The 17,968-nt window shown below is 55.3% G+C and overlaps 8 protein-coding genes across 8 annotated transcripts; 3 read left to right on the top strand and 5 right to left on the bottom strand.

Moving 5' to 3' along the window:
* Positions 1–511: 511 nt before the first annotated feature.
* Positions 512–1,504, bottom strand: INS49_015214 (uncharacterized protein; the record flags this gene model as incomplete). The annotated part of the gene is made up of 3 exons (XM_043175900.1): positions 512–530; positions 588–1,043; positions 1,146–1,504. Coding segments are annotated over 3 exons (834 nt in total), but the record flags the coding sequence as incomplete, so codon positions are not given.
* Positions 1,505–2,298: 794 nt separating this feature from the next.
* On the top strand, positions 2,299–3,520 carry INS49_015213 (uncharacterized protein; the record flags this gene model as incomplete). Its single annotated transcript, XM_043175899.1, has 4 exons — positions 2,299–3,045; positions 3,114–3,187; positions 3,258–3,430; positions 3,489–3,520. 4 exons carry the CDS (start codon positions 2,299–2,301, stop codon positions 3,518–3,520), a joined length of 1,026 nt encoding a protein of 341 aa, XP_043020856.1.
* A 4,130-nt stretch (positions 3,521–7,650) lies between these two features.
* Positions 7,651–8,201, bottom strand: INS49_015212 (uncharacterized protein; the record flags this gene model as incomplete). Its single annotated transcript, XM_043175898.1, has 2 exons — positions 7,651–7,971; positions 8,025–8,201. The coding sequence occupies 2 exons, from the start codon at positions 8,199–8,201 to the stop codon at positions 7,651–7,653; spliced, it is 498 nt and encodes a 165-aa protein (XP_043020855.1).
* Positions 8,202–9,100: 899 nt separating this feature from the next.
* Positions 9,101–9,866, top strand: INS49_015211 (uncharacterized protein; the record flags this gene model as incomplete). Its single annotated transcript, XM_043175897.1, has 2 exons — positions 9,101–9,367; positions 9,423–9,866. 2 exons carry the CDS (start codon positions 9,101–9,103, stop codon positions 9,864–9,866), a joined length of 711 nt encoding a protein of 236 aa, XP_043020854.1.
* A 932-nt stretch (positions 9,867–10,798) lies between these two features.
* On the bottom strand, positions 10,799–11,801 carry INS49_015210 (uncharacterized protein; the record flags this gene model as incomplete). Its single annotated transcript, XM_043175896.1, has 2 exons — positions 10,799–10,901; positions 10,957–11,801. The coding sequence occupies 2 exons, from the start codon at positions 11,799–11,801 to the stop codon at positions 10,799–10,801; spliced, it is 948 nt and encodes a 315-aa protein (XP_043020853.1).
* Positions 11,802–12,652: 851 nt separating this feature from the next.
* Positions 12,653–13,573, bottom strand: INS49_015209 (uncharacterized protein; the record flags this gene model as incomplete). The annotated part of the gene is made up of 1 exon (XM_043175895.1): positions 12,653–13,573. One exon carries the CDS (start codon positions 13,571–13,573, stop codon positions 12,653–12,655), a length of 921 nt encoding a protein of 306 aa, XP_043020852.1.
* Positions 13,574–14,170: 597 nt separating this feature from the next.
* Positions 14,171–16,354, top strand: INS49_015208 (uncharacterized protein; the record flags this gene model as incomplete). Its single annotated transcript, XM_043175894.1, has 1 exon — positions 14,171–16,354. One exon carries the CDS (start codon positions 14,171–14,173, stop codon positions 16,352–16,354), a length of 2,184 nt encoding a protein of 727 aa, XP_043020851.1.
* Positions 16,355–16,656: 302 nt separating this feature from the next.
* On the bottom strand, positions 16,657–17,112 carry INS49_015207 (uncharacterized protein; the record flags this gene model as incomplete). Its single annotated transcript, XM_043175893.1, has 1 exon — positions 16,657–17,112. The coding sequence occupies one exon, from the start codon at positions 17,110–17,112 to the stop codon at positions 16,657–16,659; it is 456 nt and encodes a 151-aa protein (XP_043020850.1).
* Between the last annotated feature and the right edge of the window lie 856 nt (positions 17,113–17,968).

Here is a 17,968-nt window from a genome sequence, read left to right as displayed (position 1 = left end):
CTCTCCCTCTTCCCCCTCTTTTCTCTCTCTTCCCTCTTTCTTCCTTCTTTTTCCTCCTCCCCCTCTTCTTCTCCTTTTTCCCTTTCCGCTTTCCTTTTTTCCCTCTTTCCTCTCCTCCCTTTCTTTCCCCCCTCTTCTCCCTTTTTCTCCTTTCTTTTTCTCTTTCCTCCTCCTCTTCCTTCCTCTCTCTCCTTCTTCTCTCTCTCTCTCTCCTTCCCCCCTCCCGTTTTCCTCTCTCCCCTTCTCTTTTCTCTCTCTTCCCCCCTCCCTTTTTCTCTCTCCCCTTCTTCTTTTTTTCCTCTCCCCCTTTTCCCTCCCCTTTTTCTCTTTCTCCTTTTCCCTTTTTCTCCTCCCTCTTTTTTTCCCCCTTTTTCTCTCCTTTTTCCTCTTTTCCTCTCCTTTCTTCCTGGACACTCCCACATCAGAGAGTCTTCGTTCCAATCCAAATCGGTCCCGTCGTGCAAGTTAGCAAGTCGCCATGGCGATCGCATGTCGCTTGGACATAGCCTACACCAACCGCATCGAATGAGCTAGGGTCTTGTTAGCAGCTGCCTCCATAAGGTGATTCCATCGGAGTCTCCACTTACACCTCGCCACACTGCCAGCGTTGGGTGACTGTGAGCATGTCGAGCTTCCTGTCGAAGATAAACTCTGCCGTGCTGGCCGAGGCCCCATCGGCCGCTACACAGGTGCCGGTGAACCTCTCGTCTCCGACTCCCCCGGAGGTTGTGCAGTTGAAGGCATCGGCTCCTCTGTTTCTCATATTTCTCAAGACAAAACGCGGACCCGTGTCGGCTTTCGGTGGGTCGGACAACGACGAGCCCGGGGCCAATTCGTACTGCCTCTGCCACTGCTCCAGCTGCCATGATTGATAACTGTCCACACTATCTGGACAACCATTATCTGGCTCCTGTGGAGTCGGGCCTCCCTTTGTAGTGAACCCCATTGAATCACTGGCCACCAGTGCGCATACCTCACTTCCCTCCTCGGTCGTCGCGCAATTCATGTCAAGGGCGAGTATTCCTGTCGCCAGGCCATCGGCCCTAGAAGTCATGTCAGGTCTTTTCAGCATCTTCGCACGGCCAGAGATGTGCCACGATACATACCCTTGCGCATCCAAGCAGGCGAACGTATGCGAGACATACATCGTCCGGTTGGCCCAGTCCATGGCGAAGGAGACGGTGGTGTCGTCGGTGAACCCATTTCCGGCCCAGATGCATTCGCTCCAGATAATACTATCTCCGCCGTCGTGCCATCCCTTCCAGGCCTCCGGCCACGATGCCACACATTCGAAGAACGTCCCGTAAGTCCTGTTGGTCGGCACTATACTGACTGCGATGGTCGCGGGGCTGGCGCTGTCTCTCGGGCGTGCGCCGTCGTACCTCGCGTCGCTCACTCGCCACGAGTACGTCGATGTGGCGTTGCTGCTGCCGCAAGTTCTGGCGGCGCTTGTTGTCAAGGACAGCGCGAGTGCCGTGATAGCTGAAGGTAAGCCGTATCGCATCTTGACAAGTAGCGGTCGCCTGAATCGCTTCGTCTTCAAAGAGGCCTCTTGAATTTTGCAGGTCCAGGTTTTCTTATTTACGTTGTCACCAGTCAGTAATAAAAGACTCACGCATCATCGAGTCGGTGATATAACGGGACCTTGTTCCCTAGCCGTAACGTGCCTCCGCACTTGAATACCGAGGCTTGGTCGTCACATTTTAATATGCGCTGCCAGATAGATAATCGGTCCTCTATTACCGCTTCACGATAATAGGACGGAATAGATTGCCAGAGCGGCACACGTAGCAGTCCTAGGGCATACGTATAGCCGCTCCCACATGCCCAGTCCATCAACGTGGCCACATCAATTCTCGCCCAGCACACCAAGCATGGTCACTCATGATGATCCTCAATTCTGCCTGAACTGCAATGCCTACGGCGGGCTTTAATGTAAAGCCGATGGCCTTGCGGTTTGCCGAGAAATCTCTTTCTGCGCGTAGGCAATTTTACCGGCTGGATCGGCAGCCCCGGCTGTACGTTGCATGGGAGGCGAGCACATGTTGGTCCTCATCGAGGCATTAGACATCTGCCGACCCGCTCAGCGATATTGCATGCAACCCGTTCATGGAACCCCAAAGATAAGACAATGGTCTAAGAAAAGAAAGACACAATATTCCATACACGCGACGGACAGGCATATTTATACTGCAATCCAACGTTGTGCCAACTAGGCCGTTGGAAGATCGAGCCTTCATCCACAGCAAATCCCAAACAACCAAGATCTGACCCGAGACACGGAAGAGCCATACGAAGATGAATTGGAAAACCCTCGCCCTGGCACTGTCGTTGCAGGCGGTCGCCGCGCAGCAGATGATCCGATTCGGGTGCTCGCAGCTAGTCGTGGAAAGGCTGGACCCGTTGGTCAATCCGGGCTCGCTCGTATCGCCACACGTGCACCAGATCGTGGGGGGCAACTCATTCAACGCGAGCATGGACCCGGCGTCGCACGACCTGGTGGCGGACTCGACTTGCACGAGCTGCACGTTCTCGGAGGACTTCTCGAACTACTGGACGGCGGTGCTGTATTTCCGGGCGCGCAACGGAACGTTCATGCGGGTGCCACAGTTTCCGAACGTGGGGATCCGCGCCGTCGGGGGCGTCACGGTGTACTATATCCCGCCGTACGACGGCAAGACGAACGTGACGGCATTTGCGCCAGGCTTCCGCATGCTGGTCGGGGACGCTGCGCTGCGCGAGGCCAAGGGCCAGCAACGCCAGCTGTGCCACCGCTGCTACGTCAAGGAGGACTATACCGGCGGGTCGGGCGGCGGCGCGCCCTGCACGGGGTCCGACACGGCGTCCCTGCCGCCGCAGCCATGCGATGGCGGCATCAGGACCACCATCACTTTCCCAACCTGCTGGGACGGCAAGAACCTGGACAGCCCAGACCACAAGAGCCATGTGGCCTACCCCAGTTCGGGGACCTTCGAGTCTGTTGGGCCTTGCCCGGCCACTCACCCCGTCAGGCTGCCTCAGCTGATGTATGAGGTCATGTGGGATGTGAGTTTAATGCATTTTTCCAACTCTGTGCTGTTCTTTGAGGTCGATTTCTTATTCTCGTGACCCAGACGCGCCTCTTCAACGACCCCGGAATGTGGCCCGAGGACGGCTCACAGCCATTTGTATGGAGTACCGATGACAAGTAAGCCCTCCTCCTCCCCCTACGTAATCCTACATCTGCGAAGACCAACCCCGCTGACTTCTACGTGCAGGACCGGGTTCTCACAGCATGGTGACTACGTCTTCGGCTGGAAGGGTGACAGCCTCCAGAGGGCGCTCAACGCCCGCTGCAACAACGCCGTGTGCAAGGAACTCAAGACGCAGAGCTCGGAAGAGGCCATGAGATGCACGCTGCCGCAGACTGCGGTCGAGAATGTTGATGGATGTGAGTCTCATCTTCCCCCCTTTGCACGTAGTGAAGAAGCGTGCTGACATCTAAGTAGGGCTGGATTCGATTCCGGGTATGCGACGTTGATTCCAAGTCCCATGGAGTCGTGTTGCGGTATATTACGACTTGTGTTTAATAAATCGCCGTGGACCTTCACGAGGGCACCTTCCAGAAGAGGAAGAATCCGGTGGCTGAGAATGTCGTGACGTGCTTGTCGCCACTGCTGCGGTTCGTCATTGTTGGAATGGGTTTCTTGCTTGTCTCTATTGAAACAATTGACTCTCTATCATGAGTTTTGTCGCCCTAGTAATCTTTTTGCATTGGCACAATGGCTCCGAAGTGAAGAATGGCGGTGTGACTCTCTCTCATGACGGATTGGGTGTTGTCGGGTTTCTCGGTGGCACATAGAGCTGCTCAGTAACCTCTGCCCCCCATGTCGTCCCAATCCCTTCGTATTCAACGTGGAATCCAGCCTTTTCATGCAGGGGTTTTCGCGACATCTAGACCCTTAAAGGTCGAGAGTTGCGACTCGTCAAAATCGTGCTCATCGATAAATGGCATGGCTTTTTTAAGCAGCGCCCTCCCCAGACCCCTTCCGTGATAATTGCTGTCCACAATAAAGGCTCTTATTTTGGCCACCTTTCGTGTCTCCTGTGGCAGGCTGGGAAAGCCCTTCGACGAAAATAGTCCCCACGACCAACCCATCTGCAACAGCGACAATTGCTTCATTCCGGGGGTCGTCGATTCATCGTAGGAGGCTCTCGAGAGCAGCAGCCATGTCCAATTCAAGAGTCTCGCCAAATCCGGACTTTTCGGAGTAGTAGCGCCTGTGCAGATCAATGCAGCGCCCTAGTACACCGGGGACGTAGCCTTGGACGAGTTTTGTTGCCGCGACTTGGGAAGGTGTATCCCTTCGGACTTGATCTGAGTCGGATACCAGCAAAGAGAGGCGCGTGAGAGGATGTGTGGCTGACTAGATTAGGCGGTCCAAAGGGGGGGTGCATTTGCTACGTGCTTGCGCCAGGTGTATGAGATACTCTTGAGCAAGGCTCGGTGGATCGAATACATTGGTACTGGTTCAGCACAGGTGCACTGGGTATCGCCAGTTACATGTGGATGGGAAATGCAACTACAGACCTGGCCGGCGATGGGCCGGGCGGGCCGGGCCGGATGGCGAGCGGCTCCGTTCCGGCTCTCCCCCGGCCATGCTGTTCGTCTCGGCCATGATCCACGGTCTTCCAAGCTTGCGTCAGCCTGGTCAATTCATACTTATCTCATGTGCATCCATGTCTGCCTTCAATTGATTTCATTTGGCAATAAGCAATGAGTTGATTGGGCCGATGCCATGTAGAGACTGGTGCTACCGGTGCTTGAGAACCGGGAGCCTTGCCCTGCACCAAGAGCAGGATTGGGGGCTGCACTGAGACCCCACCGTGCCCACATGCGCGTCTTGGTGCGTATCGTGAGCAGCGGTACGCACCCAATTTGTATGCATATGGCCTCCCAATGATATGCACCAAGCATAACCAGCTTAAATCCAGCGCTTGTGCACCCAACCCAAGAGACGGTCGGGACGAGTTTCGACAGTCTGCGGCCAGTGAACAGGAGATCCAACCACTGTCCCAGCCGCACGCTGAAATTCGTCCCATGATCAGACCGGCAGAGAGCACCAAGGTGGCAGACAACACCACCACCCACAAAGTCAGCCTTCCGGTGACGTTGCTCAGACTACGCTGTTGGTATCCGAGACTCCCACGCCGCTTTGGCATGACCTTTGTTCTGTTTATAATATGCAGCCGTCCATTCTCAGTCAATCTCGTAGCTGGGCATGAGCCGCTGGATCCTCCCACGCGGCGGGGATGCACTCCTTGTGGTGAAATTGTTGACACTCCAGGTCGGCGACGGCTGAGTGCCTGAGATTCATAAATATCGGAGGCAGAAGGCGGTACGCGATGGTCAAGCTTCTTGGGTGCGTGTTTACTTGGTCCGAATTATGCTGAATTGAATTGGGCGCAGTAAATTACAATTGAAGATTCGAAAGGCCCGATGCTGAGGCAAAATGCAGTTCTCTGGTGCGATTCGCACCAGATGGCCTCCCTCCAATGAGTTCAGTGCGAATCGCAGAGTGCGATTTGCACCAAATTAGTATGCGAATCGCACCCTGCGATTCGCACCCAATGTCCCCCCACACTGAACCGCCTACCCCGCACCAACACTGTCTGGTGCGAATCGCAGGGTGCGATTCGCATACTAATTTGGTGCAAATCGCACCTGCGATTCGCACCAAACTGTGTTGGTGCGGGGTAGGCGGTCCAGTGTGGGGGGACATTGGGTGCGAATCGCAGGTGCGATTTGCACACTAATTTGGATTCGCACCAGGTGCTTCACCGGTCAGGGACCGCCGCCCCCTCCCGCCGCCAACTGGTTTCTGGCGACTCAAATGACTGCAGACTGTGTCAGACTTGTCAGACCTCGGCCGCAGCATTCAGCGACATATGAATCCATCTACCGCTCAGCGGCATGAGCGGCAGGATGATCCAGATCGCAGGGCCTGACCTCAGCCATTCCGAAAGCAAGTCCTTGGACCTTTGAAGACTTGCATTTCTTTAGGACAGGCCATCTGTCCCGCCGGTTGACCATGCCAACTTCGTAACTGTACGGAGTACAGTCATTATCTTGACACTGCGGTAGATATTCAGCTGCTGATACCGGGTAACGGATGCGCTCCCATTACGGTTCATTACGTAGTCTGTAGTAAGTCTCTCAACCTTTGTGGGCAAGACTGTAGCTAGAGATGCACCTGAGCCTTGTTCTTTACATCCGCTTTGTCTGTCAAAGGGTTGGCGTGGTACTCCAGTGCATGAACCTTGGAATTGTGTCCTGTCTGCGTTCCACGGCGTCCGGCGGGATGTCTGTGCCTATTGACTGAGGCAGTGCGATAGTGTCAAGGAAGCCTGTAATCAATTTCAGGACTCGAGCATGCGAGAATGTGTTCAGACGCACATGTGTAATGCAAGCAGTCTGTCGGACTCGCCGTGGCTAGAATAAATCGATCAGATGCCCAAAGCAACGTAATATCTCTGTCGGCCCCAGAACTGCTTGAAAATGCGCGAGGTCAGCTCTGTCCAACGGTACACGGCCATGCACTTGTTCAAATTGCATGGGCGACAGTCGAGTAAGAATTGGCACGCAGAACACAACTGTGAGAGCTTGAACTCTATGTCTCACAGAGAGCGATCTCCCATCGACACATGGACGGAAATGCAGCTGCAAATCTGGCCGGCGATAGATCAGGCAGGCCGGGCTAGACGTCGGACGTGCCTCTTTTATCGGCCATATCCGGCTCGTGCCGTCGTGTGAGTAGCAGGTCAGTCTCTTCTTCGTCGTCAGGGTCATCCGTCTTCAGTCAATTTGCTGCTTGCATTAAATTCAATCGGTCTTCTAATGCATCTCTGCTGCATTCTTCTTGGTACGTTCCTTGACCCCAAGGTAAGACAATATGTCTCGGATGACTGGGGGTGTAGTCCATGTCAGCCCTGTATTTAAATTCATTGAGTGTACCTCAATTGCGTGGGTGCGAATCGCAGGGTGCGATTCGCATACTAATTTGGTGCAAATCGCTTCTGCGATTCGCACCAGAGGTGGTGGGGGAACTGGTGCGGGGTAATGACCAAGGTGGTGTCTGGTGCGAATCGCAGAAGCGATTTGCACCAGATTAGTATGCGAATCGCACCCTGCGAATCGCACCCTGCGATTCGCACCCAATTGAAGCCCGTTCCACCCAATAATCTAATTACCACCAAACCACCTGATGAGGACTAATTACGGCTTCCAATTGCTTAATTCCGGCTCCCTTGACTCCCAAGCAGAGAGAGAGAGAGAGAGAGGCAGAACTGTGGCTGGACACGAACTAGATCGGCTGTGGGAGGAGCTTTCCAATTCACGAGAGAAGAGGAGGTTCGTTACCTTGGGACACATAAGAGCCTCAGATCCTTCATCCATGATCATTCCCTAACATTCAACTGACAGAGATCTCTGTGGCCAGTACGGTACCGGCAGGTGCTACAAGAGCATACTTTGGCCGGCTGGGCCTGCACGGCCATACACCAGGCCTTGAATGAAGCCTCTTCTCAGATTCAAGAGACTCCTGTTACACGGCTGCAGTGTCAAGCCAGATTAATTGTGCGGTAATTCATGAAATCAAAAAGTTGGTCTACTCAGAGCTCTTCAGCCTTGACCCACCCCTCGTCCTCGTTTTGTTTCTTGCTTCTCCTGCTCCATTCCGGTGCGACATCAATGCCATCTTCCTCTTCCTTGTCACCCTGCTCCTTGGTTTGATGTACAGTTGTCGGTTTGTGCTCAGCAGGACTGTACACGGTGTATAGAATCAACGGCGTCGCACCCGTGTTCAAGAATTGATGTTTCGTGCCGGCTGGCACAATGGCCATGTCTCCGGCCTTGACGTCCTGCTCTTTACCAGCAATTTGAGCAAGTCCTGTTCCAGATGTGAACGTAAGAATCTGATCCACAGTGTGAATCTAGCAACTGTCAGCGCCGTGTTTCATTTTGATCGAATAAGTGGGCGTCATACTTCCTCTCCAATATCCCCACCAACAGGTACCGTCATGAGCACCAATTGCGAGTGGAGCCCGGTCCAGAGGACACGACGGAATTCGGCGGACTTGGACGGGAGCGCCGTGGTCATGTCCGGAAAGTAGACCATCTCCTTGCTGGGAGGATCACTCGAGGGTGTGGGAAATGCAGACATTTTCGACACGGAGAACTGTCTGATTGATGCAGCTGTTTTCACTGGGAGAGTCGGAAAGGCCCGACAGCTTGATTTATACGAGACTGGACGTGCAGCAAGAAACCGAGAGGAAATTACGGATGAGCGAGCCAGCATGATTGCGTCCTTGTAGGTTCAAATCCTTGAAGACGTGATGGAATGCAGGCGATTTATATGGGCACTCGAATGAAGATGACGCATGTTGCTAATCACTTGGTGGCACGAAGTTCTCAACGTCATTGATCTTGAACGCGGCGACTGGAATCAAATGCCGGGAACTAACCAACCAGCGAATGGCACAGCCATAGAAGAGGTCTATTTTTTTTGAGTCACACATTTCAAAGAACAAAATGCATCCACTCTCAAGCATCTCAGTCTGCAGACTGTTATTTGGCATCTGTATTAATTCCGTGTCAAGTTAGCGTCACAATGATTGAGGCGCAGGCACGTAACAGGGTCCAGCATCTGGTCTCTGGTCTGACTCAAGACCGGCATTTGACGAGCAAGTTCATCCAAGTGGCCGAGATCGTCTGAACCCTGGAAAATTAAGGGCGCGAAGATTGCAAATAAGCTTCCGTTATGCCTGCGGTGGATCGGTGGACCGGTCCGGGGTACCCTGTGCAACTCACCCTGCGGCTCGACTGACGAGTTTCATGTATCCCAAACGCGGCGCTGGCTGCAACTTTTCAGGTTTTACCAGCAGACCAGTACTACACTTGGCCGGTCTTAAAGCTTGAACGTTACCCAAGGCTTAGCCCGCGGGTCTCTCGCTTTTTCTTCACCCCATCCCGATGGTCGGGTGCGCTTACGGCCTCTTGTCCTGCCCACTCCCTGGTTGAAGTGCACCCGGCTGACACAGCTGGACTGTGAGCCAGCTTCTCATGACCAACCTCAACGTCCCGGCCATTGCAAGTGCTGCATTCCTCGGGTTCCTTGCTCTTGCCGCGCTGCTTTTTTGTATTCCACCGGTCACACGATTCTTGGGCGACCTGTGCTGTTGTCCATGGAGGATCCCGTTCACTCGCAAGAGACGGCGCAACGATGATGAAGAGGTGGACAAAGAGGACTTTCCGTACTTAGCAGAGCCCCGCTCAAGGACTTCTGTCGACGACACAGGATACCAGTCAATGCCGGAAGACTACATGTCGGTATGTTGAGATCTCCGTCGTTGTTGTCTGTGTCCTTGGGGATTAACAAGAGTAGGCCAGGGGCACACGCGAGCACGGGACTGCTGGAGGGGCTTTCAATGATGAGCCGTCACGGATGGACTACATGGATGATCGTCAGGGACTGGATGATGGCTATTATGGAGGATCATACAATGATCGCCAAGCTGCATTCCCGCAACCGCATCACGGGGATTGGTGGCGATCACCCGCGGAGGAGTACCCCGAGTACCCGGTCTACACGGAGCACCGTGACCCGGAGTACCCCGAGCACCCGGAGCAAGCCACGCTCGGCTACGACCCGGCTCTTCACTACTCGGATGAAGACAGCTACGGCTATGACAAAGAGACCTTCTCGAGTCCAGACATTCGACGGCCACAGCCATCTTACTCTCCCCCAGAGATGACGTCTCACCAATACACCGGCGACTACTTCCCAGAGATAGATCATGAGTATTACAGCCAATATAGAAGATCATGACTGACCTCCACAAGAAAGGACATGGCGAGTGAGGCAGAGACAAATCCAAGCCACGTTTTAGAAGGTTTGGAAAGGAGGATGCATACTAGGCCACTTGGTTCGACATCCGCCCCAACAACCGCGGGACGTGTCGCACCCCCTCTTCGACCGCGGGACGTGTTGTACCCCCCCTTGTGCACCCCCCCTTTGACCGCGGGACGTGTTGTACCCCCCCCCCCCCCTTTGACCGTGGGACGTGTTGTACCCCCCCCTTTGACCGCGGGACGTGTTGTACCCCCCCCCTTTGACCGTGGGACGTGTTGCACCCCCCCCCCTTTGGACCGCGGGACGTGTTGCACCCCACCTTCGACAGCCCCCCTTTAGGTCGAGAGACCTTCATGATGAACGAATGTCTTACTTGCATTTGCTGGCCGAGTAGTGGAGCTGCCCATTCAGATACAGTCATGCTCCTGGCAACGTATCGCAGTCGGGGATGCAGCCTTAGATGGACTGCTGTTGGAGGACTGCCCTCTTCCTGGGGGTTGGGACTGGCTGAACTTGTTGGTATCTCACAAATGTTGAAGGTGGTCTTAGCGGCTTTGTTATCACATAGACATGGTCAAGGGTTTATGCACAACCAGAGCGTCATCTTACTAGGGACATAATCACAGTCACGAAAGAAGCCTACGATACAGGAAAGACTACGCACATGATGATCACATTACTACAGGCAGAGAATTATGCTTTTTGAAGAAGTCACTGATTCAGACAAATTTCATTCACAGAGAAAAACACAAACTTTTTGAATTCATAAAAGGAGTCTCGTGCTCCATGACGTTTTTTTTTTAACGTCTAATCTTTCGGAAGGCTTGTCCGATTTTTGTACAAACTGAGGCGCCATGCCTGACCATTTACTGGCCGAGACATGACCGAGGAAGGAGTATCACTCGACTTCACTCTTCGCCGTCACGAGCAGCATCTTCGCGCTGCTTGCCCTTGCCGTCCCGCAGAGTCGACGATTCACCGTCGGCGACCCTGACACCGTCGTCACCCTCCCTGGTCTTCATGTGGGTCTCGCGGATTGGAACCGCCATGTCGCCCCAGTCAAGACCCAGAGGGGCCTGGAGAGGCCGGGCGACGGTAGCCGGGGAAGGCATTTGCCGCCCGGACGAGGTCGAGACCGTACGCCCCGACAAAGTACTCCTCCAAGGGCACCGAAGCACCCGGACCGAGACCTCTGGCCCAAAGCCGCAGGATCATGAAGCACCGGACGAGGTCACTCTTCATCCGGGCGGCCCGCAACTTGGACGCCATTCCCATCTCCATTGGGCCCTGCAGACCCATGGCCACGTTCACAAGCCCGCCCGGCCTGGCGGGGTCGACCGGCTTGGTCGCGATTCTGATGCCCGCAGGCAAATCGGCCAGGAGGGAGTGAAGAACCCCCCTGCTCACCAGAGGCCACGCAAACGCGGGGAGCAGGACCTCAAAGGGGCCACACTGCGGGTCGCAAGGCGCCTCATTCAGCAGCTCGGCCCAAAGCTGCCTGCGCTCCTCCAGAGGAGGGTACTCGAATCTGGGAGCATTGTCCCAAAACCACGCAGTATATCCCTCGTGGGGATGGGACCTTGGGGGCTTGACGCCGGCCCAGGGAAACTCCCCATCCACCTCCTCGTCCAGCAAGCTTTTCCACACATGCTGGTCGACGCGGAGCTTGACGTCCTCGTCGTCGACGTCACGAGGGTGCTCCAAGCGCACCTCTTTCCTCGCCTTCCAGGCGCTCCTGTAAAAGGCGTCCAAGCCTTTTATCCGCCGCGCCTGGATATCCTGGCGCGTCAGCCCCTCCTTCTTTTCGAGGAGCATCGCGTCGAGCTTTGGGCGGCGCTCCGCCGCGACCTCACCCACCACGGCTTCCCCCGCCACACCAACAGGACGCCATCTAGATGGCTGGGACGCCATTTCGATTTCGATTTTTTTTTTTTGTAGAATTTGTAAACGAGTAAAATTGGTCTGAAATCGGGGTCCTGCGTATCAATAATGCGTTAGTAATTGACGGGGAAGTGCTCTTGGGTGTGTGGCGATATGGCTTACCGTCGCGGCTGAGAAGAAAGAAAGATCAAAACTTGACGGGCTGCTGGTGGAGAGTGGGAAATAGTCTAGGTGGCGCACCAGCTCCCAGCTCGAAGCTCGAAGCTTGCAGCTTGGAGCTGGACGAGGCTTGGAGCTCTGCCTCCCTTGCAGCTTCAATGAATTCTGGGGCGAAATTTCAGGTGTATTTCATCCATCTGAGAATACGTCCTCGTTTTATAACTGACTCAATTGACTACATGATCATCTATGTATCTATATACAGTGTAGACCACTGCGGGTTCACGTAAATCAGGAGGCACATGTTTGGAGTTGGTACACAAAGACAAACCTGGGCCCACGCAGAGCCTCAACGGGCAGTGGAAATTAGTGGATGCGCTAGCGAGCTTGTTTCAACGACGTCCGAATGGGTTTGGGCGAACACACATACACACACAGAGAATTTCATGGCAAGGAATAGTGGCATTGACACATCACAGAATCACGAGGGCTAGAGAAATGATGCTTTGTCGGGCAGCTTCTCAGTCCATTGTTCTTCTAATTAGTACGGACTGTCCCTCCCGGCAGAAGAACAACGACCACAGGCCAAACGAGGAATCCCCTCATCTCCTGCCACTCTTTTTGGGCCGGATGCTCAACACGGCGCCACGCAATCTCATGCGAGCGTCATGTTCTTCAGACTCATGGGCTCGAAGACCAGCATGAAGTCATTCACACATGATCTAGGCATCATAGTAGTAATCGGGCCTCCTGCCATAATTCGAACCACTCTGTTGGTAGTTCGGGTCCTCAGCGGCGTCATTGCGACGCTCCTCCTCCATCTCCCTGTCTGCCGAGCGACGTGGAGATCTATCAACCTCCATAACCTCAGCCTTTGGGACCTCGTCCTTTTGGTCCGGATCGAACTCAAAAGGGTCCGCCGCCGAGAGCATGGCGTCAAACAACTGCTGCTTGGCGGCCTCGCTAGAGGCAAGGCCTCTCTCCGGCCTGACTGCCTTGATCCGCACGTTGTAGCGGGTGCCCTGAGGCTGTGTGCGGTCCGCACGAGCCATCAGAGAGTGGACGTTGCGGGCCTCGAGATTCATGCCCACAAAGTCAGCCGCCTTGACGTCCGCCGCCTCGTACTGAAGCGCCCGCGAGTGCATCAGCCGGTCTCGCTGGCGGTTCTCGACGGCGTGCAGGCCGTCCTCAACGAGCGGGGCCCCCTCTGCGCGGACCCTGTTAAGCTGGGCGTCGAAGTTGACACCCTCGGGCTGCTCGCGGGCCCCGGATTCCCTTTTCTGATAGTGCTGATCAGAAGTCCACGTGTTCAGCTTGTTGGCCATTGCTTGGCCAGCTCCCCGGGCTCCTCCCCGGCCGCCTCGTTGAGCTCCGCCTCGGCCTCTTCCTCCTCTGCCTCGGCCTCTGCCCCTGTTCTTTTGAACGCGGCCGTCACGCCGCGGATCCTCCCATCGATGACCCTGTGGGCCATCGCCACCCTGCCATGGGCGTCGTCCGCCGCCGCCGCCACCGCCACCACCACCACCGAAACCGCCAGCGCGGGCGAAGCCGCCACGGCCGCTCCGAGCGCCATGGCCGCCGCCCAACCACTCGCCGCCGTAGGCGTCGAACAGGCCGCCACCGACGTTTCCGCGACCAGACATCTTGATGGGTCAAAAAAGGTTTTCGATTTTGACTTGTTTGTGAAATTAGCCGGCGAGGCTGCTGAAGATCGCGGGAGTTGTAGGATTGGGGTTGTCGGTGTCGGCGTCGGTGTCGCGTGTGGGGAGAGTTCCAGGTCGAGGTTGGCTTTTTCAGATTTGGCAAAAGGGACCAAGACTTGTGTGCAAGCGGAGGAGGAACGGGGGAAAACGAGACTTGCGGTTTTCCTGCAATCACTCCTCGACATGGACTTCAATTTCTATGCAGCCGGTATTAAAATAAAGCTTATGCATTGGCCTTTCTATTTCATCTTCTCTCACTACATTGCGAGCTTACAAGAGTACGAGAAGTGAATCCAGACTGACGGGGAGATTTCACATCGATTTGGAGGGGTGGAGGCTGCTCCGACCGCACTAGTGGGAGCTCACTTATTTCTAAACCTCCAGGCCACCTACTTACCTGGGGAGCTCCCAGCTCACAGCCCCGAAGGAATCCCACCTGGCCCAACAAACGCACAAAGGACAACAAACACTCTTCGATACGACCAGAGACCCGCTCATTACAGCAAACCCACGAGCAACAAAACAAAAGAGATCGAGATGGCGTCTCAGTTGATCCTCCCCGTTTCGGCCCCGGTCTCGAGCCACGACATGGCACAATTCTTGGCCATGGACGGCGTCGGAGCCGGCTTCGTCCGACATGCGGATATCTGGTTGAATATCGATGCCTTTGTGGATATGGTCTGGGCCCTTGTAAAGGCCCCACGCAAGGACGGCACTCTGATGAAGATTGTGTACATACGGCACACGGTCATCGAGACGGAGCTTTTTGTGGAGCAGTGCACCAAACGGCTGAGGTGCAAGGCACAGTGCGGCATATTCCCGGATGACGAAGTCCGGGTCACTTCCATGACCTTTGGCCAGGCCAGAGAGTTCCTGACCCCCAGAACGGCACTCTGCGAGAACATAATCGTCCTCATGGACGGCACGTATCTGGAGACAGTGGACACGGAGATCGGCGCGGCCTTGGTCAACCAGAGCATCAACCCTGCCTCCTGCGTCAAGGTCATTAGCCTGTACAGTGATGATTGGGACGACAAGAAGGCCGCAGAAGCCGTGCCTCTTTTCTCCGCGTTATTCAGGGAGGTTGGAATACAGAAGCTCTCGGTGTCCTTCGGCCAGTCCAGCACGGCGGGAGCTGACTTGGAACCCATGCTCGTTGATCAGAGCGGCTTGATAGATGCAATGGTGGAATGCATCAACGACGGCAAGCATATTGTCTCTTTCCTGCCCCAGGAGGCATTTGGGGCGTGCATCCGTCGGGTCAAAGAAGCGCCGGCGTTGAGAGAGGATGCGATGTTCACGGGCTTCTCGTTGGGGAGCGAGACCTCGACGAGCGTAGCGGTAGACGAGGATTTCGATCTGACTCCGATGTTTAAGTCAGATTCGTACCTGATGATACGTCTCGACGAGAACATTGTGCGGGTCTGGTCGATCGTCGCGGCAATAGACGCAGAGGCTGGATTCACCACAATGCCTATCAAGCGTGTGGGACTGGTTGTGCACTCTCACCTGTTGGACCGAACCGGCCGGAGCCGGTTCAACTGGGATGCCGGCGTATACACATACTCGGCGATCCAGAAGCGAGTGGGCGACGAATATCTCAGGTCCCAACGCCAGTCATGCCGTGGTGTCCGGGCCAAGCAGGTATGCCTCTACAACGGGGGGCCTGGACCGGAGATCGGCCATCCCGTGGACCACAGCAGGGACTTCGTGCTTCAGGTGATCCGGAGCTGGCCGGGGAAGCCCATGTCCCAACTCCCCTTGAATCTCGGCAAGAGGGATGCACGACGCCTGGGACAGACTCTGGACCACCTCGCAGTAGCGGGCATTATTGAGCCCCATGAGAACGGTTATGTGTTAACGAAGACCAAGGGACTCGAGCTGGTGGAGGTTCTGCCCAAGGCTGTCAGTTCTGGCCTCTCCTTTGAGCTCGCCGCCCTGGCCGCCAGCGCCAGGCACTGCGTCAAGAACGAGAGGTCGATGCGGCTGCTCATCAGGTTGGCTGTTCTTGGCAGTCGAGCGACTGAATTCTTGTCCAGACTGGACCCCGGGCATGTCGACGAAGGCACCCAGACTGCTTCCTGGTACTGGATGGAGGAGGCTCGACAGCACATGGCTGGCCCAGCCCGTGGCGAGATGTCAGCCGGGCGGCTTTGGTTCGCACTCGGGATCTGGGACAAGATGAGGGAGGATACCAACAACTTCTCCACCAACATGCCTCAGAATGATGACGAGCCGGGTAATGAAGGGGGAAGCTTTCATCGCGTCGAGGGTGTTGGGATGTTCCACTGTGGAATCGCAGTGGAAATCTACATGTGTGTTCTGCAGTTGGAGGACCGCCTTGGTCTTTCTCTGCTTGCACCCTCGGATCCCGAATGGGAGGAGCCCCTGAAGGTTGCGGAGCTCCAGGAGGTGCAAGTCCAGTTCATGATTGCATTCGTTTCCGACCTGGCGGTATGGAATCTCGGTGCCGGTGAGATCTCGCTGGTCGGCAGCGGGCGTGCGATGGCCTTGGCCCCGAACAGCCTTTTAGCTCACCCACACACTGCGCAGATTGAGCGCAGACCTGAGCAGGGTTATCTAATAATTCCTGATCAGATCCAACAGGGTAAGGGCAATAAGCTGTCTGTCGTGGCAGCCTTGTGCGTGCCTCTGAGCCTCCTGAGGGTCATCAGCCACGTGTTGGGAGAATCAGCCATGGACTGGTTGAAATGGCCGTAATAGGGACGGCCGACTGAGGTTTACATTCAATGGGACAACTTCAAGTATCTAGAGCTAGTTCATAGTCAATCTAATTTTGACAGTGGACCTCTTCTTGACATTCGTCATGATTACTGTCTGATACAGAGTTCCGCTCTTCTACTCATGTCACGATGTGAAATGCAATTGAGATCCCTCTTGTTCGAATATCTAGTCATCTTCAATACACGAAACATTCAACCACATACAACAAAGAGATGTCAAGGCAGCAAGGCCAGGTCCTGCTAAATGAATTCCATTGTGCTGACCGTGGCACATGAGTCCTACCTGAAGCCAAAGCACATGGCTATATCGTCACCGCTCTCCTTCACCCGTTCCTGAGTCTTGGCCCTAGGGTCTTGGCCTGTTGGGGCCAGTCCAGTTGGCGTGGCCTGCAGACTCTCGCCCACAGCCACAGAAGCCGAAGCCTCACGGCCTTGGTCCCAAGGATCGCCGTGCTGACGAGCGTCCTGTCCTCCGCCGACCTCAGTCGGTGGGCTGAGCCTGGTGGGGCCATAAGGTGCAGGCTCTTGTCCTTCTCCGACAACAGACTCTCGCATTGCCTTGAGCTGCTTTATGTGCTCAGTCTCCATCCACGAATGCAAAGTGACCTCCTTGGGCACCACACCCGAGACTGATTCAGGATCACAGCCAAGATAGTAAAGCATATAACGTGAACCAGGCTGGCCCAGCTCCCAGTCGTGGTCAATGTACGGCAAAGCCACGGCCTGAGTTGCCATTGGGCGGGCGTCCCGGCAATCGCTGTCGTATATCCGGAGAAAGTCCCGGCGACCTTGACCACCCAGCCTGACAGTAGCCAGTAAGCGGTAGTGTGTGACGTACTGTCCCACGGGATCATTCAGAGCGATCCGTGCCAGATCCGCAAATCTCGGTGCATCATCACGCCCTCTAGGATCAAACCTGACCCGTAGACAGTGTGGCCAGGCCTTCTTGACCCGATGATGAACTTTACCATCGGCACTCGACCACTCAAGTTTGACTTTTGACGTGAGAAAATCCGCGAGCTTGGTCTCGCCATCCTACTTCCACTTCAGCAAGCTCCGGTAAGCCAACTGTTCAAGAATGGCCACGTCACCATCAGCCTCCTCGGCATCGGGTCGGCCGCCTAGGACCGGAATGGAAGTGATGCGTTGATCGGTCCATTCTGCCGCCCCCTCCTCGCGGACTTCCTCCATCAGGGACCAGGCCTGGAGCTCCCACCTAGACCAGAGAGCTGCTTCTGCAGCCTCAAAACGTCCTCTGTCACTCCACCGGGGGTGCTGTACCACGAATAGCGAAGAAGGTATGTCTTTTCCTCGTTCTTCCGTCGTTCTTCCAGCGTGCGGGCAAACATAGGGCGGCTGGGATCAAGGGGATCACAGTGCGCATTGATCGCCCTGACTATGAGCACCGCAATGTCCACCGCAGCCTTGTCCTCCGCTGTCCAGTTCGTAAGAGTGGCGTCGAGTGGGTGGGGCCACGTCTCCCTGAGAGACTCGCTCCGACTCTCAGGGGATAGCTTGAGCAGGTTGACGATTCCTGGGCTCGTCATGGCACCTTCTGTTGAACGATTTCCGTGGTATGAAAGATTGGGAC

This window comes from Diaporthe citri (assembly GCF_014595645.1).
Source record: "Diaporthe citri strain NFHF-8-4 chromosome Unknown scaffold_8, whole genome shotgun sequence".
NCBI lineage: Eukaryota > Fungi > Ascomycota > Sordariomycetes > Diaporthales > Diaporthaceae > Diaporthe > Diaporthe citri.
This window is presented reverse-complemented; position numbering and strand designations above follow the sequence as displayed.